The 23138-nt window shown below is 44.7% G+C and overlaps 1 protein-coding gene across 1 annotated transcript in view; it reads left to right on the top strand.

The window, feature by feature from the left end:
- LOC145349767 (contactin-associated protein-like 5) overlaps positions 1-23138 on the top strand; it is an 803770-nt gene that overhangs the window by 581341 nt on the left and 199291 nt on the right. Inside the window, exon 17 of the mRNA XM_080198309.1 lies at positions 11807-12025. Coding sequence (XP_080054435.1) covers positions 11807-12025 — 219 coding nt within the window. The remainder of the gene's footprint in view (positions 1-11806; positions 12026-23138) is intronic.

Raw genomic sequence — 23138 nt, 5'->3', positions numbered from 1 at the left:
CTCAGATTGTTATGGTCCCTCCTGATGTTAATACTGGACAGGACGGATCCCAGAGTGAAAGCAAGCTTGGGAAATCCTGATTTTGCTTGTTTTTAGAAAGTGTGGAGAAAAGTAAACTTCATTTATTAGTCACAAGTAAGGCTTACATTAACACTGCAATGAAGCTACTGTGAAATTCCCCTCGTCCCCTGTTTGGTTCAATGCTCCTAACCAGCATGTCTTTCAGACTGTGGGATGAAACCAGAGCACCCAAAGAAATCCCACGCAGACACAGGGAGAATGTGCAAACTCCACACAAATCAGTGACCCAAGCCGGGAATTGAACCCAGGTCCCTGGCGCTGTGAGGCAGCAATGCTAATCACTGTGCTACCATGCCACCCATGGATGCCAGCTATTGAACACATTTGCAAGAATCTTTGAAACTACTTTTAATACAAAGAATAAAATGTTTATTAAAAAATAAAAACTCTATTACATTCGACAAAAAGATTGGAAAGATTTCAATGCAAACACCAGAAAATGATTCAATCTTGCACTATTGCTTTTAGGCCCCCACTACCCTTACAGACACAAACCCTCAGTGAAGATTTACCATGATGTCAGCCAAGGCTTTAACAGACTCAGTTTCAAGCAGTTTGCTCCCAGCAGACTTCTGAGCATTCACTAGATGTTTTTCTTGATCTGGTATCTCTCCCTGTGACACCCCAAAATCACAATGTAAACTCACTATTACTTCAACTTCAGAACAAGCACAAGTTTCTCAACTTAGTTCCTTGTCATTCTTATGAGATTTTTCATTAGGGAGATCTTTGTCTTTATTCTTAGGTATACACACACTGCCTGAACTGCCCTTCTATCGTTCCCTGTGCCTCTGTGTGTCTCTGGACCTCTGCTGCAAAGCAACAGCACAATTTTTCTACTTTAAGTTTATTTGTGGCTTCATTAAACTATTATCCCCTTTGTAACCCATTTTTCGTACTTCAAGGGTTGTAAAATCCTTAATAAAAATGCATGTACACAAACAGGGCCCCAGAGTTTCCAGCACTAAGCTTGACTAAAAAATATGCTAAATTAAACTAAAACCAGGCTTCTCCTTTCTTAACACACTAAGTACATATATAAATTAAACTTAAACTATACATTGTGCTATCAAGATAGAAACTCACCAGAGTCATAGTCTAAAATAAATGAACAAAGACTCCCTGGTCCATTCAGTCTGCCCCACACCACTGTAATACCTTGTGCACCACCCCCTATGTCACATAAAAGCCACATGGTGATATTTTGAGCTGTTGAGAGACCTGCTGTGTGCTGCTAGAATGTTCCATTTACCCTTCCGTCCAATGGCCAACACCGAGCTGGAGGAGGTGTTGGGGAATTCCTGGCCCATACAAGGTACTTGTCTCGAAGGTCAGATCTTCTAGTCATTGTGCACCTTACTGCTTGATGCCTTCATGTTAAATTCCTTCCTTAACTATTTTAAAGCGTGTGTGAAAAGCTGTTTTAACCGAATGATTTAAAGTCTTCATTATAAGAGGAGAGCATCGAGTTAATCTGGATATGTTATTAAGGAGATTTTCCCCCTTTTTTGATTCATTTGTGGGACATGGGCATCACTGGCTGGCCAGCATTTATTGCCCATTCCTAATTGCCCTTCAGAATGTGGTGGTGAGCTGCCTTCTTGAATCGCTGCAGACCATGTCCTGTGGGTTGACCCACAATGCCATTTGGGAGGGAATTCTAGGATTTTGACCCAGCGACTGTGAAGGAATGGCAATGTATTTCCAAGTCAGGATGGTGAGTGGCTTGGGGGGGGATCTTGCAGGTGGTGGTGTTTCCATACATCTGCCACCCTTGTCTTTCTAGATGGAAGTAGTCATTGGTTTGGAAGGAGCTGTCTAAAGATCTTTGGTGAATTATATGTTTTAATTGTGTGCTGCTAATACCCAAGAGGTGGACAGTTTGACTTTGAGGGAGAGATTGGTCACCATTGTACTCTGATTTCAACTTCCAGTGACTTCATCAGCAATGAAAACCAGGAGATATACACAATGGAAAGCTGATTCCCAGATCCTCCATTTCAAACTCTCGGCCAAGGATAACCTTAGTGCTGGAAAGTCTGGGGCCCTGTTGATGTGCATGCATTTTTACTGAGGGTTTTACAACTCTCTACAATGTCTTTTACACATGGGATTGATGTGGGAAAATTGCACACTATGGGCTGAAGTTAATGTCCCTCCTCCACCCAGGAGTGGGCGAGGTGATAGGGGAAGCTGCTTAATCTTCCAGACCCCCCGATTAAGTTTGGACCAGGGAAGGTTGCGGTTGCCTTGAGGACAATTTGCACGTTCATTGGCCATTAATCAGGCAGGTAGAACATAAGAAATAAGGGTGGGAGTAGGCCATTCAGCCCCTTAAACTTGCTCCATCGTTCAATAACATCATGATTGACCTAATCATGGCTCCAAGTCTACATTCCTGTCTGTTCCTCGAAACTCTTGACTCCCTTACAATTCCCAAATCTCACTCTGCCTTGAATATGTTTAATAACTCAGCCTTTACTGCTCTCTGGGGGAGAGAATTCCAAACACTAATGATCCTCTGACAGAAGGAATTCCTCATCATCTTCCTCTTCAATGGGAAACCCTTCATTTTGAAATGGGGTCCACTGGTTCCAGATTTCCCCCGAAGGGAAACATCCGCTCAGCATCTACCCTGTCGAACCCACAGAATCTCTTGAGTGGGACTCACCCAAAAAAATTCCAGGTGTTGAAGTTGTGTAAAAACTGGAGTAAATCCCATTGGTTTTTCAGTGGAACTCCAAAATGAATCTCCCACATTCTGTGAACTGCAGAGTGCACTACCAAGAATCTCATTAAAAATCTAGGGGCAGGGCTTATTCCCACAGGAGGCGCTGGCAGCTTAAGGCCGAGTGGGCTACTGTGCATGTGCTGATCTGTCAGCGCTGAGATCGGTGCACGTGCAGCAACTGTGTATTACAGCCTTCCAATCATTGCCCAGCTCAATTGCTGGCCGACCCCTCAACCCCTCAATGCTGCCCCTTCAACCTCTCCCTACCCACGTGCCGGCCAGCCTCAACTCCCCCCAACGCTCCCCGGTCCACCTCGACCTCTCTTCCCCACCACTGACAGCTCCGCCCCCCCCGCCCCCCACCACCGCAGTTCAGCCCTCCTTCCCCCGACCTCCGCAGCCCCCTGACCCCCCCCCCCCCGCCCCCCTCACCCGGCAGGCCGACCACTCCCCCCGCCCCGATGACCAGCCCTGACCATTGGCCTCTCTCCCTCTGTCACCAAAGTGCAGAGTGGCAGCAGGGCACCCTTCTCCCACCAATCTTCCCCCAGAGGCCCTGAGGTCTATATAGACTGCAGCCCCTCTGGTCCCATCCAGGCAGTGCCAATGTGCCCTTTGGGCTTTGCCACTTTTCCCCTTGGGCAGCGCCAGGGTGCCAGGCTGGCACTGCCAAGGTGGCAATGTCCAGGGGGCACCCTCCCTTCCCCCCCAGTCTCTTGGGGGGCCTCGATGGCCTACCTTCACTCAAGTAGGGTTGGGTCGTCAGCTCCCCACTAGTAGGGAGCTGTCGTAAACCCTTCTGGAGTGAACCACTGCTGGTGGGAGTGGAGAGGCTAGCGAGTCTGGAGGCTGTAGTGCCGGGTTCCGCTAATGGGATGCAAATCTAAATTTAAATAATTTATGCAGCCTCACGCCAGAAATCGGCACGCTGCTGACAGCACCAGAAATCCGATGGCCGGAGACGGGCGAATGCTGTGGCACCCAGTCGGATGCCAGCTAACCAGCCTCCTCATGGGTCTCCCAGTCCACTGCGCTAAAGCAGCACAATGGGCTGGGAAAATTACCCCCTCATGTTTCAATAACATCATCCCTCATTGTTCATGATTAAGAGTATAAACCGTTTTTGACAAATTGACAGTTGTTAATGCATTGCCAATTAACCTTTCCAGCATGAAAATGGTCATGTTTTCTGAGAAATTTCAAGTATTATAAATGTTACATTTTGAAACAACGTTCTCACTTTTCTTTTCTGTCACATTTAACTCTTTGATTCAGTTGGTAGCTCACTCTTGAGTCAGAGGATTATGAGTTCAAGTCCCATTCTGTAAGACCATAAGACATAGGAGCAGAATTAGGCCACTCAGCCCATCGAGTCCGCTCCGCCATTCAATCATGGCTGATATTTTTCTCATCCTCATCCTCCTGCCTTCTCCCCATAACATCTGATCCCCTTATTAATCGAGAACCTATCCACCTCTGTCTTAAAGACATTCAATGACCCGGCCTCCACAGCCTTCTGCAGCAAAGAGTTCCACAGATTCACCACTCTGTGTCTGAAGAAATTCCTCCTCATCTCTGTTTTAAAGGATCGTCCCTTCATCCTGAGGTTGTGCACAAATTATTCTGGCACAAAGATGACATTTCACTGCAGATCAACAAGAGTGCTGCACTGTTGGAGGTGCCACATTTCTGACAAGGTTTTAACAAGTTGACAGACATGTTACGTGGCTGTCACGGTATTCTTCTTGTATTTAAAACTAGCGCTCCCCCCAAGTAGCCAAACAAAGTCATGGAATGGTTGACAATTATAGCGCTCCAGGACTCTGACTGAGCCATTCAAACCAGTCAGAGTGCAGAATGCAGAAATACACAAGCAATTATAGTTTCAAATTTGATTACAAGTAGTTAACAGACATAAATAAAAGTATAGGAGTTACCTCTGTTCATTCACAGTTATTGATTAAGGTTACATCATGCATACATAAGGGTATAATGTCCAATTATAATTTGATTTTGTTATATCATCAAAAAATAATAGCTATGTCTCTGACCAATGGTATCTCAATCTCCCTTTCCATTGTTCCTTGCTCTGATGAGCAAACATGAGCTGCAGCCACACATTGCTCAACTAAATGGTCCTTTACTCCTATCGAGGTCTGCTTTCAAGACTTATGGTTTTCACGTAGCATTCCCTGAGATTTTTAAACTTGTGTGATTATTAACCCTTTCAAGACCCTATCAGAATTCTCAGATGGGTGTAACAGTCCTGTGGCACTATTTTAAAGAAGAGGAGGGGAGTTGTTTATCCTCATTGTTCTGGTCAATCCCTCAATGATTAGCACATTGTCTGGTCATTACCACATTGCTATCTGTGGGACCTTGTTGTGTAGAAATTGGCTGCATCATTACCTACACTAGAACAGTGACTACACTTCATTGTAAAGCACTTTGAGATGTGTGATGAACGTGAAAGGTGTTATATAAATTCAAGACCTTCTTTTCTTTCTTCACTAAATTCAATCTTCCTACACCCAAGTTGTCTCTAATTCAATCTTTTTTTTCCCTTTTCCATCAGTCCTTGCTCAGTTCTTACAACCTATTGGCCACAAAGATAAGTTGTTGGTGCCATCATTCACCAAGTTCACGTACCAACTGACTCAAGAACAGCTTCTTCCCTGCTACCATCAAACATTTGTATGGACCTACCTTACATTAAGTTGATCTTCCTGTACACCATAGCTATGACTGTAACACTACATTCTGCACTGTCTCCTTTCCTTCTTTATGAACAGTATGCTTTGCCTGTACAATGCACAAAACCAATACTTTTCACTGTCTGTTAATACATGTGACAAAAATAAATCAAATCAAATCAATCAGATGCCCCAGTGCCCCCATTGCTGGCACTTTTCCTAAGTTACAGCAAGCATTCTTCGAGTCAAAGGGCACAAGATAAAGCCTGATGAGCAGTGCGTGCAGCCAGATCCCCATCTCCAATAAGTTCAGACTCAATATTCACAGGGTTCCACACACACACACACACACACATACATGTTTTTTGAACAAAATGTCTCTGTTGGGTCGGCATGATGGCACAGCGGTTAGCGCTGCCACCCCATAGTGCCAGGGACCTTGGTTTGATTCCCATCTTGGGTCACTGAATGTACAGAGTCTGCGCATTCTCCCCATGTTTGTGTGGGTTTCCTCCCGGTACTCCAGTTTCCTCCCACAGTCTGAAAGGCATGCTGGTTTAGGTGCATTGGCCATGCTAAATTATCCATAAATGTGCCAGAACAGGCATCGGAGTGTGGCAACTGGGGGGGGGTTTCACAGTAAGTTCATTGCAGTGTTAATGTTAGCCTACTACTGATAGTTATAAACTTTAAAACTGTTGTGTTGCTAGGCAATTTGTGACTGGAGTAGAGAAAGATATTTGTTATTTTTCTATATTGTGAATAAAAATAAACCCCACAAGCTTGCAACTTGAAATTTTAGGCACATTATTGGTTCATTAAAATGAAGTAGGAGTATTTTGAAGCTTGTCAAAGTCAATTGATTTGTAATGAGAATACACAGGAACATGCAGTTCCAGCCTGTATTTTATTGCAATTATGCTCTCGCATCGTGGAAACATGAAATAAAAGTCATTTCACAGTCAGTGGCATCAGTGTAATAGTCACCATTTTTTATAAATATCTGGGAAAGGAGAGCTGCCATCCTTTCTCAGTGGCCTCCATGTGTCTCCACACCAACTGCAGCATGGTTGACTTTGAACTGCCCTCTGCAATGGCCTAACAAGCCACACAAACCGCTACAGAGAAAGAAACACTGCGTATACAGGCAGCTCAGCACTGCCTTCTCAACGGCAATTAGGAATGGTCGTAAGACCATGGGAAATAGGAACAGGAGTAAGCTATGGGTGGCACAGTGGTTAGCCCTGCTGCCTTACCGCGCCAGGGATCCTGGTTCAATTCTGACCTGTGTGGAATTTGTACATTCTCCCCTTGTCTGCATGGGTTTCCTCCGGGTGCTCCAGTTTCCTCCCATGGTCCAAAGATGTGTGGTTAGGTTGATTGGACATGCTAAATTTCCCCTTAGTCTCAGGGGGACTGGCAGTGTAAATATGAGGGATTATGGGAATCAGGTTTGGATAGGATTGTGTTGAGTGCAGACTCCATGGACCAAATGGCCTCCTTCTGGACTGTAGGGATTCTATGATTCAGCCCTTCGAGCCCGCTCGTCATGTAGTCAGATCATGGTTGATTTCGCTTGGTCCACTTTCCTGCCTCATCTCCATAACCCTTAATTTCCTTACTGATTGAAAATCTATCAATCTCGGCCTTGTAATTGTTCAAGGACTCGGCCACACATGGCTTCCTGAGGCAAAGAATTCCAAAGAATCGTCCCTCATTAAGAGGACAAATTATTCCTCAAATCTGTACGAAATGAGCACTTCCTTATTCTGGTGACTAAGCCTTCTTGTCTTACAATCTCCCATATGAAGAAACATCATCCCAACATTTACCCTGTCTAATCCTCTAGATCAGAATCTTATATGTTTCGATCACATCACCTCTCATTCTTCTGAACTCCAAGGAGTACAGACCCAGACTGTAAAATCTTTCCTGAAATGTCAGTCTCTCTCTTTCCAGTATCATCCCAGTAACTTTCCTCTGTAATGCCTTCAATGATAATATATCTTTCCGCAAATGGCTTCATTTGGATGGATTCCCGTCATGCTGACGCTATATGAATCTTCCAAAAGGAAATTTGACTCTTAATGTGAAAAGGAGTAATGTGCATGGTGGCGGGGAGAAGATGGGACAATGGAACTGGATGAGGAGAGACAGTGCAGATATGATGGACCAAATGGCCTCGTTCTGTGCTGTAACAAGTCCATGATTTTGTGATTCAGTATCTCCCGTTGCTCTGACACCCTGATTTGGACTAGAAATGTATTCCTTGAGTGATAAAGATGTAGGAATGGTCCAAGTAAGTAGTTTAAGATAATTAGATGAGCTGACTAGTGGACTGGTTGGAGTGGAGTGGAGTGGACTAGTTGGTAACTAGTGGAGTGCCGCAGGGACCGGTGCTGAGGCCTCAGCTATTTACCATTTATATAGATGATCTGGAGGAGGGGGCTGAGTGTAGGGCGACGAAATTTGCTGATGACACGAAGATGAGTGGAAAAGCAAATTGCGCGGAGGGTGTGGAAAGTCTGCAGAGAGATCTGGATAGGCTGAGGGAGTAGGCGAGGACCTGGCAGATGGAATACAATGTTAGCAAGTGTGAGGTTATCCACTTTGGCAGAAATAATAGTAGGAGGGATTACTATTTAAAGTGCGAAAAGCTGCAGCATGCTTTGGTGCAGAGGGACCTGGGGGTCCTTGTGCGCGAGTCGCAAAAGCCCAATCTGCAGGTGCAGCAGGTGATCAAGAAGGCAAATGGTATGCTGGCCTTTATAGCGAGGGGGATAGAATACAAAAGCAGGGAGGTCTTGCTGCAAATGTACAGGGTACTGTGAGGCCGCAGCTGGAGTATTGTGTGCAGTCTTGGTCGCCGCACTTGCACAAGGATATCTTGGCCTTGGAGGGAGTGCAGAGGAGGTTCACTAGGCTGATACCGGAGATGAGGGGGTTGGACTATGAAGAGAGACTAAATAGACTGGGTCTGTACTCGTTGGAGTTTAGCAGGATGAGGGGGGATCTTATAGAGACGTATAAGATAATGAAAGGGATGGATAGGGTAGAGGTAGAGAGATTCTTCCCACTCAGAAAGGATACAGGACTAGAGGGCACAGCCTCAAGATAAGTGGAGGGGGCGGGGAGCGGTTTAGATCAGAGTTGAGGAGGAACTTCTTCACGCAAAGGGTGGCGAATCTCTGGAATTCTCTGCCAGTTGAAGTGGTGGAGGCTGCCTCGCTAAATATATTTAAGTCACGGGCAGATAGGTTTTTGACAGACAAGGAAATTAAGGGTTATGGGGAGAGAGCGGGAAAGTGGAACTGATCCACTTCAGATCAGCCATGACCTTATTGAATGGCGGGGAAGGCTCGAAGGGCTAGATGGCCTACTCCTGCTCCTATTTCTTATGTTCTTATGTTCTGATAGGGTAAATAGAAAAGGACATTTTCTTTTGCTGGAGGTGGACAGAACAAGGGGACATAACCTGAAAATTATATTCTGACTATTCAGTCGACAAGGAATATTTGCTCACACAAAAGATAATGGAAATCTGAAATTATTTCCCTCAAAAAGATAATAAGGCTGGGGATCAGTTGAATGTTTTAAAATTAAGAACAGTATAGATTGTTGTTAATTGAGGGTATTAATCATTACAGAAAGAAGGTAGCTAAATACAGAAATTAGGAACAGGGGGAGGAAGTTCAACCCTTCGAGCTTGCTCCACCATTCAGTATGATCACGGGTCATCATATTCTCATTATCTCCCCAAACATCCTGGCGCTTTTAGTGTTGAGAAATCTATTTCCTTCTTCAATATATTCAGTGACTTGACCTCCACGCCCTTTTCGGGCTGGAGAATTCCACAGGTTCACCGGCCCCTGAGTGAAGAGGTTGCACCTCATCTCAGTCCTAAATGGTCTGATACATATTGTGAAAATGTGACCCCCTGTTTAACAAACCCCAACCCTCGCCCCCTTACCTCTCCACCGCACCCACAGCCAGAGGAAACATAAGCTCTCACAGAATTTTATATGTTTCAGCAATATTTTAATATGTTTCAATCAGATAACTTCATGAAGTTATAAATAAAGACAGATCATAAATAGAATATATCTCAATGGGCTGAATGGTCCTGTATCTATGTCCCTTTGCTTCGTTTTTTTATTCATTTGTGGGACATGGACGTTGCTGGCTGGCCAGCATTTATTGCCCATTCCTAGTTGCCCTTCGACCGCAGTTGATAGCCAACCACATTGCTGTGGCTCTGGAGTCACGTGTAGGCCAGACCGGATATTGACAGCAGACTTCCTTCCGTAGAGGGCATTAATGAATCAGATAGGTTTTACCAACAATTGGCAATGGTTTTATCATTGGGTTCTTAATTCTAGATTTCTTTTTTTTATTGAATTCAATTTCCACCATCTGCCATGGTGGGATTCGAACCTAGGTCCCCCCAAACATTAGCTGAGTTTCAGGATTAATAGTCTGGTGGTAACACCACTAGGCCATCATCTCCCCAAGAGTTTTATTGTGAAGCTTGCACTAAATCACAGATTAACATTCAATGGGCGGGATTCTCCGCTGGCATCCATACCCACCTCGTTGCCAGCGAGAATTGAGGATTTGACGCTCAGCCAAAACTCCGTTCACTGCAGCGGCACTGGAGAACCCCAGCTAGGGTCAGGACAGAGGTATTTGGTCTATTTCAATGCGTTTGACACAGCAATACTCTAGAACCCTATGATATCACAGACCGTGAATCCATAGCTGGACACTGCATTGTAAGTGAGACTGTATCGCTGGTACATAGTTCTCAGGTTTGACTCTGGCAGAACCACAATCAATATCGTTTGCATATTCCTCCACTTTCCAGACCATGCACTCAAATAAAAATGGTGCTATATAAAATCCAGCTTGTAATTAAAAACCTGCTTTGAGTTTTTTTTAAAAGAAAGTCATTAATTTTGTTTATTTTCATGCCCTGATTTATTAAGTTAATTGTTAGTTAAGGCAAGTTAATTGATGTTCTGAGTGGAGGTGTTGACGCCTTCTGTAAATGCTGTTGTGTCTCTGCCTGGGCATCATTACAGAGCTTTAATTAATAAATCAGACACCATTCTCAGCACCAATACCCAATCGAAGGTGATGGAAATAAGAGTTGTTTAAAATTGGTTTTCAGAGACTAATTATTTTTCTTTTAGTGGCACAGAAGGAGGCCATTTGGCTCATCATATCTAGATTTCCATAATGGCTTAATGCCCTTTTCCCTGCATTTCTGCACAATGTTTCTGTTCAGGTAATCATCTAATGTCCTCCTGAATGTCCTCGATTGAACCTACCTCCACCATACATCCAGGCTGCGCTTTCCAGACCCCAAACACTCGCTGCGAGAAATAAGTTTTTTTTCTCCATCACATCTGCTTCTTTTGAAAATCACTTTAAATCTGTGCCCTCTTGTCCTTGATCCTTTGACCAGTGTTAACAGTTTTTCGCTACCTACTCTGTTCAGCCCCCTCATGATTTTGAACATTTCCTTTTAGCCTTCTTCTCTCCAAGGAGAACAGTCCAACCTCTCAATCTTTCCACAGCATGGAAGTTTCTCATCCCTGGAACCATTCTTGTAAACCTTTTCCACACCATCTGCCAGACCCTCGCCCACTCACTTAGACTACCTATATCCCTCTGCAGACTTTCAGCATCCTCTGCACACTTTGCCCTGCCACTCATCTTAGTGTCATCTACGAACTTTGACACACTACATTTGGTCCCTAACTCCAAATCATCTATGTAAATCGTAAACAATTGTGGTCCCAACACTGATCCCTGAGGCACATCACTTGTCACTGACCGCCAACCAGAAAAATACCCATTTACCCCCATTCTTTGCTTTCTGTTAGTTAACCCATCCTCCATCCATGCCAATACATTATCTATAACACCGTGTACCCTTATCTTATTTTCTCTTCCACCTTCTTCCGTAAAGAAAAAGATACAAAAGCCTGAGCTCACGTACTAACTGACTCAAGGACAGCTTCTTCCCTGCTGCTGACAGACTTTTGAATGGACTTCCCTTGCATTAAATTGATCTTTCTCTACACCTTAGCTATAATTGTAATACTATACTCTGCACTCTGTCATTTCCTTCTCTATGCTTTGTCTATATAGTGTGCAAGAAGCAATACTTTTCACTGTATATTAATACACGTATAAATCAAATCAAATAAATTCATTGCTCTTGTACTCTATGCTCCTATTAATCAAGCCCAGTATTATGTTCGGAGACTAACATCACTACATGTGATTCTTACAGCCCCAACGGAAGTTCTATTCTCATTCGATGTGGGTAATGGTCCATCAGAGGTTATTGTGAAGTCGTTCACCCATCTGAACAACAATCAGTGGCATTATGTCAGAGCAGAGCGGAATATCAAAGAGGCGTCCCTTCAAGTGGATCACCTGCCAAGAAAGGCTGAGGAGGCTCCAGATGATGGACACATCCACTTACAGCTCAACAGCCAGCTATTTGTAGGTAGGAACAAAAAAGGTCTTTAATGCTCTGTACACCTATGTTGAGACTGGCTATCAAACATCCATTTAATGTTCTCCAGCTATTGTGTTATTCAAAGGTTGAAGAAAAGTCAGGACGCTGTACGAATAAATTTGTCCTTCCTTCCACTGGCAACTAAACTGAGTGGCAGCTGCTTAAGTTTATTTCAAATGGTCCTCAGCTCGCAATACGGCAAATGTTTTATAGTGGACTAAAATATTGGGAACGATTGACGTTGGGGGCGATTTTCATCTGCGAGGTATGCACTACATGAAGAATGAGTCGTTTGCAGGATGGGAGACACGTGTTTTGACAATATGAGGGTCAACTTTGGAGGTCAAAAATGTGTCATGAAAGCAGTTGCCGTGACCCAGAACCACAGCCAGAGTCAGCCATCGCCTGCGGAGATGAAATTGGAGATTTTAGAAATCTTAGAGTTGCAGAGTACAAGAGATGGGACATTTGGGCCTTTGGGGATGAACTTACCTTCTCGTCCCGCTTGTCGATGGGCAGAGCAAGCTGGTAAGATCGTGCGAAAGGCAAAAGTATCGCTTCTCATGATCTTACTGGGCCCGAATATCAGCCTTACGCCCGGGAATCATGCGAGACTGATTTCAATATTTAAATCTATTTTTAATCAGATTTGAATATTTTTCATGGGAATCAGATTGCGCATCAATTTTTGCCCATAGTGGCGTAAGATTGCATTTTCAAACTTGCTCAAAAAGCAGACCTGAAACTCACCACTTTTTTGATAAGATCGCTCACATTGTTTTTGAAAAGGCTGTTCAATTTAGTCCCTTACTATAGGACCATTAAAAAATTATAGTGCAGTTGGAGGTCATTTAGCCATCTTGTCCATGCCAGCTCGAGGACATCCATGTGTTCTTTCTAATCCTATTTTCCTGCACACGGTCCATTGCCCTGTAGCTTATAGCATTTAACGTGAAGATCCAGGTGCTTTTTTAAAGAGTTTGGAGTCTCTGCCTCCACCACAAACCTGAGCAGTGAATTCCAGACACTCACCACCCTCTGCTTCCACACGTCATACATCTCAGACAATGCAGCACTATTGTGGCTATGTCACTGGACTGATAATCCAGAAGCCTCGACTAATGGGGTGCAGAGATAGTGATTGCCTAGTGGTATTATTGCTAGACTAACCATAAACTAGCAGATTCAAAAAAAAAACCACATTTCACCATTTACCATGGTTTTAGACCCATTCTCAAGTCCCCCCCATACACACTCTGCCTGATAAAATATCAGCGATTCTGAATCGAGCCGCAGAAACCTGTGAGTGGAGCTTAATGTGCCCAAAACGCTGCAGCTCTGATTGGCACCTCCAACTGTGCATGCATAGTAAAAACAAAGAAAAACGTTCCTAGGCCGGATAATGCCTCCCCCTGGCCCCTACAGACATTGCCCCACCTCCTTCCCCCTCACTGATCACACGCAGAGTGGCAGCAGACCATTCCTACCCTCCCCCCCCCCCAACCACAATTCAGTCATATCAGAGTGGCAGCGGACCCCCGCACTCCTACTTCCCTCCACCACCAGAGAGCTATCTGACCTGGTCCCTCTCCCCGCCCCACCACCAGAGAACCATCTGACCCACCTCCCCCTGTCCACCAGAGAACCATCTGACCCGCCTCCCCCACCCACCAGAGAACCATCTGACCCGCCTCCCCCACCCACCAGAGAACCATCTGACCCACCTCCCTCCCCCACCAGTGATCTGAGTCAGAGAGCCGCTGGAAGCTCTGAACTTACCTCCTCAGAAGCTGGAGCACCCGACTCAGACCTTTGTGGACCATGTCTGTTTCACACCGAATCTGGATGGGAGAAAGCGGTGGTTAAGGGGGAAGTGTTGGTAAGTTTGGGCATGCAGCCTATTAAGTTAATTTAAGTGCATGCAAGTGCATTTAAATTGACGTCATGCCCGTTTCGGGCACGGCCCCGACGGCGGCCATTTTCGGGCTTTTGTAAAGGGGAAATGGGTGCAGAGGCGGGTGCGGATCACGCTACTCGCCTCTCGCCCGACTTTGCCAAGGTTTTGTGCCCAAAAGCAGGCAGAACCTGATGGTAAAATCGGACCCAGAGTGTCAAATGCATGCACGGTCAAATGCATATCCACGGTGAGTTGCTGTCCCCCATTCTACGTTTGTAATGAATTCAATCAGGCCATTGAGATTGGATCATTGGAGTACGAACTCCCTGACCGAGGATCCAATTAATGGGCCCATGAGGGAGTCTTTGCCTTGTACTTAATCAGGAGTGGCAGTTCCTCTGACACCCACCGGAGATTGACTACTGACTGCTAGCACTCTGTGTACTGCTGTTAGAGCTTGTGAATAAAGGGATTTGGGTGAAGGGATTTCTGCCTCCGAAGACTTATTACAATATTATACATCGATGCGAGCAAGAGGAACAAAGAGGAGATTTCCACTGCGCGATTTCTAGTTCCAACTTCCACCAGAAGCGCCCAGCCAAACTGCATCACGTGATCATTCAGGCAGATTTAATTTTCAGTCTTGATTAAAAATGTGTTTTTTTGTTCATGTTGAGGCTTCTAAATTGGAAGCTTTCACATTTCAATATAGAAATATCCCCAAAATCTTATCAAGGGTTCAGCAGCTCTGTGGCAACACAATTAAATGTAGCTGGATTCCCCAAGATCATCAAATTAATAGATATTTATTTTGGAGTCTTTTTCCATCACAACCAGTGAGTAAATTGAATTGTGGTAGCACTTCAGCTTGTTACAAAGTTAACAGCACAATAATTGCATATTTCAGCGATGCTGTCCTGAAACCACTCAGGTTTAATTAACTGGAATATTAGTTTTATGACAGCAGTGTTTAATATCAGCTGAGGCATTAATTCAGAATAAAGGAACTTGATTCAAAATGTTTCTTTGTACCACACGTGTAAGCCCTGTTTATGTGGAGTAAAATATGTTTTTCTGTGATAACTCACTTGCATCAAAGCCTTTCATAAAACACATAAGCCAAGGATGGTCCCCAGGCAGCATCTCCTGATCAGTGAGCAAATCACTGTATGCACAGCACATTCCAAAGCTTTTTCTGACAGTTCCCTCCAAATCCACAAGCTCTGTTCCACCCCCCAGCTTGATAAGGTGGCAGGATGGCATGGTGGTCAGCATGGCTGCCTCATAGTGCCAGGGATCCAGATTCGATTTCAACCTTGGGTGACTGCGTGGCATTTGCACCTTCTCCCCGTGTCTGTGTGGGTTTCTTCTGGGTGCTCCAGTTTCCTTCCCACAGTCCAAAGGCATGCCTGTCTGCGTGGGGTTCGCATGTTCTCCTCGTGTCTGTGTTTGTTTCCTCCGGGTGCCCCAGTTTCCTCCCACAGTCCAAAGACGTGCCTGGCTGTGTGGAGTTTGCATGTTTTCCTCGTGCCTGTGTGGGTTTCCTCCAAGTGCTCTGCTTCCTTCCCACAGTCCAAAGACGTGCCTGTCTGTGTGGAGTTTGCATGTTCTCCCCATGTCCATGTGGGTTTCCTCTGGTTTCTTCCCACAGTCCAAAGACCTGCAGGTTACATGGATTGGTCATGCTAACTTGCCCCTTAAAGTCCCAAAATGTGTAGGGGGTTAGTTGGGTAGATACATGAGGTTGCAGGGCTATGGCCTGGATAAGATACTCTGTCAGATAGTTGGTGCAGACTCAAAGGGCCGAATGGCCTCCTTCTGCACTGTAAGATTCTATTATTATATAAGGGTAGCAAACTCATGGCAGCATCACTGCATGCTCTGGAACAAGTTACACACTACCCTGATATGGCACAGTATTGCCACTCCTTCAGTATCGCTGAGTCAGTATCCTTCAACTCCCTACCTGGTTACGCAGTGGGAGAGTATCTTCACCATGGACACTTAAGTGCTTTAAGGTGGCAGTCCACCTTCACTTTCTCAAGGATAACTAGTGATGGGCGATAAATGCTGGCCTTGCCAGCGATCCCACATCATATCAATAAAAACAATCCTCCTTTAAGAACATATGATGCTTAAAGACTGATGAGTCAGGGCAGTGGAATGCACTAAACTGACTGATGGCTATCAAGAGCTCTTCAAACAGAACATTCAGCCCATGTCCCCTCTCGTATTTAACTATCCCCAAAGCTCCTTCATAAATGTCTTTATTCCAAGAAGTTCACAACTCAAGATCTCCTTTCTTGTTCCTTTTTTTATATATTTGATTTGATTTATTATTGTCACGTGCACTAGCATACAGTGAAAAGTATGGCTTCTTGTGCGCTATACAGACTGTTCATAGAGAAAGAAAGGAGGGAGTGCAGAATATAATGTTACACTCATAGCTAGGGTGTAGAGAAGGATCAACTTAATGCGAGGTAGGTCCACTTCAAAAGTCTGGTGACAGCAGGAAAGAAGCTGTTCTTGTTTAACAAAAAAAATTAGAATGAAGTTTTTGAAGCGTAAAACGAGAATAAAAGATAGAATTAAATGGTATGCTGGGCACAGCTTGCAAGAAATCGCCTCGCTCCAGTACCATCTTGAGAAAAGTCAAGACAATCTACGAACTGCTTGCAGAAACACTTCTACACTTAGAAGGCTGAAGTTAAGACTGTGTTACCATTTAAGAATCGTTTACTTGCTTTGTGAAGGAATTGGGGAAATTAAAGGATAAGGAGCAAGACAGGCAGGCAGGATTAGAACGATACTGTGATCGAGCTTTCAGATCAACAATCGTATTAACTTATATTTCCTTGGCAACTTTAACACAGTGGAACGGCCCGAGGAACTTCACAAGAACATTATCAAGCCAAATGTGACATTAGGTCACTTCAGGAGATATTAGGACAAAGCTTGGTCAAAGAGGTAAGTTTTAAAGAGAGTCTTTAATGTCCGCGGAGCCAGGCTTAAAGGAGATGTACGAGGCAAATTTTTTTGCACAGTGGGTGCCTGGAACTCACAGCCAGGGGAGGTCATGGAAGCAGATACAATCGTGATTTTTAACGGGCATCTTGGCAAATATATGAATAGGATGGGAATAGAGCGATATGGTCCTCAGAAGGATGGGGGGGGTGGGGAATTAGTTCAGACAGACAGCATGGTTGGTACCAGCTTGGAGGGCCAAAGTACCTGTTCTTGTGCTGTAAATTTCTTTGTTCCTCGTCTTAAAGGAAGAGGGAGAGAGGTGGAAAGATGGAGATATTTAGGGAGGGAATTCTCGAGCTTTAGGCTTAGGCAGCTGAAGGCACATTTTCCAGCACAAGAAAATGAGGAATGCGCAAGGTCCCAGAACTGGAGGAACGCAGAGATTTCAGAGAGGCTGGAGAAGGTTACTGAGATAGTGGGAGGTTGTGTGGAGATTGGCAAATAGGAATGAGCATTCTTAAATATTGAAATAGCAACACCGACTGATTGGATCAGATGACTTATGTACGCATTGTAAATTTTTTGTAATCTTGTGCCCTGGAGTTTGCTCTCAATAATGAATAAATGGTCATCTGAGAGTTATTTTGGCTTCTCAGAGCAAACCACTTTGGTAACAATTTAATTGCACTGGAATGGATAAGGGCAAGTTCGGAGAATCCATCTGGATCTATATATGACGGCACGGTGGCACAGTGGTTAGCACTGCTGCTTCACAGCGCCAGGGACCCAGTTTCGATTCCCAGCTTGGGTCACTGTCTGTGCAGAATCTGTATGTTCTCCCTGTGTCTGCATGGGTTTCCTCCGTGTGCTTCAGTTTCCTCTCAGTCCGAAAGACGTGCTGGTTAGGTGCACTGGCCATGCTAAATTCACCTTCAGTGTACCCGAACAGGTGCCGGAGTGTGGCGACTAGGGGATTTTCATAATAAACTTCATTGCAATGTTAATGTAAGCCTATTTAAACTTTAAAGCCACAACATTGTATGTTTTCATGAAGCAGTTAGATAGAGCACTCGGGGCGAAGGGAATCAAAGGATATGGGGGGAGGGCATGATCAGCCTATTGAGTTGGATGGTCAGCCATGATGACAATGAGTAGTGTAGCAGGCCCAAAGGGCTGAATGGCCTCCTCCTGCTCCTACTTTCTATGTAACATAAATGGCAACAAGAATTCAATGGGCCAAGTAACTTGTTTCATGTTGCATATTCTATCAAATAACTTGCAAACACCATGTTTCTGTGCTGTAATACTGTATAATCTGTGTAAACATCCCAGAAAACATTAGGGCTGATCTGACATTGCTGGTAAATTCTTTCTGGGAAATTGAGTGGCCAGGAGGAGGTGGGGTCACACCCTCCTGATGTGTCAGCTCACTTTTCTCTCCTCCATCCTGGACTGCTCTCCTCCCCACCATCCCCCCTGCCCCCTCCATCACCATTAAATTGCAAACATATCTGACGCTCAGGATGTCTGACTGTGTGTGGGAGGAATAATATTCCACACATCGCTCAGGCTTTCAAGAGACAAGTCCATTTAAATCCAAATGAAAGGTAATAAAATGTTTTAAAGGCTCAACCGTAGCTGTTGCAACCTTTTACTTTCCCCCCAACTCTAAGCTGGAAAGTTCATCGCTTCTGTCAGTCACGGTCACTGAGGCTAAGTCAGGGGTCTCCTTTAATTTACTGTTAATCAGCTTTGGTGCAAAGGGTAACTAATGACAGGATTCATAGAATCAATTGGTTTACAGCTTGGAAACAGGCCCTTTGGCCCAACTCGTCCATGCCACCCTTTTTTTAACCACTAAGCTAGTCCCAATTGTCCGCGTTTGGCCCATATCCCTCTACATCCATCTTACTCATCAAACTGTCAGAAAAACAAAATTATACCCGTCTCTACTATTATCTCTGGCAGCTTGTTCCAAACCCTCACCACCCTCTGTGTGAAAATATTGCCCCTCTTTTATATCTTTCCTCTCTCACCTTAAACCTATGCTCTCTAGTTTTAGACTGTGATTCCCAAAAGTTTTTCTTCGGTTTGTCACATGTTGATGAGGGCCAGAGTTTTGTTGGGGTAGGGGGCACATACTCTTACACGCACACACACACACACACACACACACACACACACACACACACACACTCTCTCATAGACACACACACACTCTCGCACACACATCGTCTCTCAGACACACATGCACACACACACACAGACACACACATACTCTCATAGACACACACACATACACACACAGACACACACACACATACACACACAGACTCACACACACACTCATACACACACATGCATACACTTTCATACACACACACACACACACACTCTCGCACACACACAGACTCATACACACACACACACAAACTCTTGCACACACACTGTCTCTCAGACACACATACGCACACACACACCGTCTCTCAGACACACATACGCACACACACACCGTCTCTCAGACACACATACACATACACGCACACATTCACAGACAGACAGACACACACACACCCTCTCATACACACACACACACATACACACACACACATACACACACACACTCTCATAGACACACACGCACTCTTGCACACACACTGTCTCTCAGACACACGTACACACACACATTCACACACACACACACAGACTCAAACACACATAACCTCTTGCACACACACAGACACACATACACGCACACACTCAGACACACGCACGCACACACACGCACTCTCTCACAGACACACACACACACACACACACACACACACACACACACACACACACACACACACACACACACACACACACACACACACACACACATAGTCTCACTCTTACACCAACACCCAACACTGGTTGGATAACTGAAGGGCGGTCCCATCAGTTCTGTGAGGGAGGCCTAATGGAATCAAGTGTCCTCCAGGTACCTGGTTGGTGCAAAGCCAACAAGTGAGGCAGACCTTCCATCTGGACTGCTACCCAATCAAAAGGCTACCAGGTCTCAGTGGGAGTGGTGGCAGCCAGGTGCACTGTACCTGCTTGAGGTCTAGAAGCATTGCGGGGTAATGTGATGAAGGTCAGCGAGAGTGGGTTTGGGGTGTGTGGAATGAGGTTTATTGGGAGAGGGGTTGGTATCTGATAATTATATGGATTATATATAGATAATCATTTGGCTATCAATTTGCTTATATCATCAGGTGACATAAGGCATTGGTGAGGCCACACCTGGAATATTGCATGCAATTTTGGTGTCCTTATCTAAGGAAGGTTGTCCTTGCTCAAGGGGGAATGCAGCAAAGGTCTATCAGGCGGATTCCTGGGATGGCAGGTCTGTCATTTGCAGAGAGATTAAATCAGTTAGGGTGGTAATCATTGGCATTTAGAAAAGTGAAGGGGATCCTGTAGAAACTCATAAAATTCTAACAGGATTACACAGGGTAGATTCAGAAAGGATGTTCCTGATGGTAGGGGAGTTCACATTAGGTGTGAGGACTGAGGTGAGGAGAAATTTCTTCACTTAGAGAGTTGTGAATGGGTGGAATTCACTACTACAGTGAGTAGTTGATACAAAAACACTGTGATTTCAAGAAGGAATTAGATAACTTTTTTTGTATTTAACTTGATTTGATTTATTGTTGTCACATGTTAGAATACAGTGAAAAATGGTGTTTCTTGTGCTCTGTACACACATAGGGAAGGAAAAGGGAGGGTGCAGAATGTCGTGTTACAATCATAGTTAAGATATAGAGAAAAATCAACTTAATATAAAGTAGGTCCACTCAAAAATCTGATGGCAGCAGGGAAGAAGCTGTTCTTGAGGCGGTTGATATGTGACCTCAGACTTTTGTACGTGTTTCTCGATGGAAGAAGGTGCATGGAGCCCTTGATTATGCTGGCTGTTTTTCTGAAGCAGCGGGAAGTGTGGACAGAGTCAATGGATGGGAGGCTGGTTTGTGTGACGGACTGGGCTTCATTATTGACCCTTTGTACTTTCTTGCGACCTTGGACAGAGCTGGAGCCATACCAAGCTGTGTCACGGCCAGATAGAATGCTTTCTATGATGCATCTGTAAATGTTGTTGAGAGTCGTAGCAGACAAGCCAAATTTCCTTAGCCTCCTGAGAAAGTAGTGGCATTGATGGGCTTTCTTGTCAGCATGGGGGACCGGGACAGGTTGTTGGTGATTTGGACACCTAGAAATTTGAAGCCCTTGACAATTTCCACTTCATCCTGTTGATGTAGACACGGGCATGTCCTCCACCATACTTCCTGAAGGCGATCGCTATCCTCTTTTTACTGACATTGAGGGGAGAGATTATTGTCGTTGCACCAGTTCACCAGATTCTCTTTCCCTTTACTGTACTCTGCCTCATCATTGTTTGAGATCCGACCCACTATGGTGGTGTTATCAGCAAACTTGAAAATTGAGTTGGAGGGGGGGAAATCAGGGGATATGGGCAGGAGAGTGGGATCAGGATATTGAATTTGATAATCAGCCATGTACATAATGAATAGCAGAGCAGGCTCGAAGGGTCAAATAGCCTACTCCTGTTTCTATTTTCTATGTATATTCCTATGACCTCTGCTACCTGGAAAGACAAGGGCAGCAGGTACATGGGAACACCACCACCTGAAACTTCCCCTCCAAGCCATTCACCATTCCGAATTGGAACAATATCACTGTCCCTAGATAGTTGCTGGGTCAAAACCCTGGAACTCATTCCCTAATAGCACTGTGGGTGCACCTACACCAGATAGATTGAAATGTTTCAAGAAGGCAGCTCACCATCACCTTTTCTTGTAAGTTTTTATTTATTAGTGTCACAAGCAGGCTTACGTTAACACTGCAATGAAGTTACTGTGAAAATCCCCTAGGCATGGCCAATGCACCTAACCAGCATGTCTTTGGGCTGTGGGAGGAAACCGGGGCACCTGGAGGAGACCTATACAAACTTCACGCAGACTATGACCCAAGCTGGGAATCCAACTCTGGCTCTGTAGTGGGAGCAGTGCTAATCACCATGCCACCCATGGGCATCCTCTAATTGCCCTTTCCCAGTGCAATTAGAGCCTTGCCATCAAAGTTCACATTCCAAGAAAGAATGGTTTATTTGAATTAGTTCTTTTCCCTGGTAATGATTTGACCAATATCATACCCAATGTCCCTTTAATTCCATGGGCTCTGATTTTGCTAACAAACCTCTCTTTCATTATGAGACCCCGGGCACTATGAGTGAAAGACTGAAAATGATTTGGCTTCTTGTGTTTCTGAGACATCTCAAAACACTTAACCCACGATGAATGACTGCGAAATGCAGTTATGTAAGCAAACATGTTCAAGCCATCATGTTTTAATTTTGGCTGGGCTTGAAACATTGTGGGATATTGGCAGTAATTATGTTCAACATCCCATTGCCATGAAATGAAGTGTGCCATTGCCGGCAATAAATTGAGTGGAACACTATCACTACGGGATAGACCTGACTTGCTGCTTGAAGTGTGCACAAAGGGTGAGGGGATATTCATATCTTTCCAGGCTTACCTCAGGAATTGGCCCAAGCACCAGTCTTTAATCTCACTGGAAAATCCCTAGCAAGCTTTTCCACCAACATTTCACAGAAATTATGGTATCCAATTGGGCAAACTTACAAAAGATTCGCAGACATTTACAATGATGCTGCTTCTCCATGTGCGATCCCTGTTGGTTAAAGATATTAGATGTCCTTAGAATTGATTGAAGAGAAGGGACTGGCATATTTTGTCACACCACAATCTCCACCATTGTGGGGGGAGGGGGAATCGGTTTGCAAGGAGTGGTCATAAACATAGTTGGTACATTGAAGTCCTCAGATTTTAGATTCAAGCAGCAGAGCACAAAGCTGCCTCAGGCACATAATGAAGGCCATTGCAGTAGGGCGCCTTGAGAGCATGCAGAAGAGTTCCATGGTTAAAAAAAATGCATTGTCTTCTCCAGCGCTGAGTTATTTCTCAAAATTAATGTTTGCCTTTGTTGGATGTTTCTGCGAAGTCATAGAAACCCTGCAGTGCAGAAAGAGGCCATTTGGCCCATTGAGTCTGCACCAACCACAACCGCACCTAGGCCCTACCCCACTATCCCTACATATTTTACCCACTAATCCCTCTAATCTACACATCTCAGGACACCAAGGGGCATTTT

The sequence above is a fragment of the Carcharhinus amblyrhynchos genome, chromosome 11, assembly GCF_965287045.1.
Source record: "Carcharhinus amblyrhynchos chromosome 11, sCarAmb.v2.hapA, whole genome shotgun sequence".
In the NCBI taxonomy this organism is placed as follows: Eukaryota; Metazoa; Chordata; class Chondrichthyes; order Carcharhiniformes; family Carcharhinidae; genus Carcharhinus; species Carcharhinus amblyrhynchos.
The sequence above is the reverse complement of the archived record's forward strand: the minus strand, read 5'-3'. Positions and strand labels throughout refer to the sequence as shown.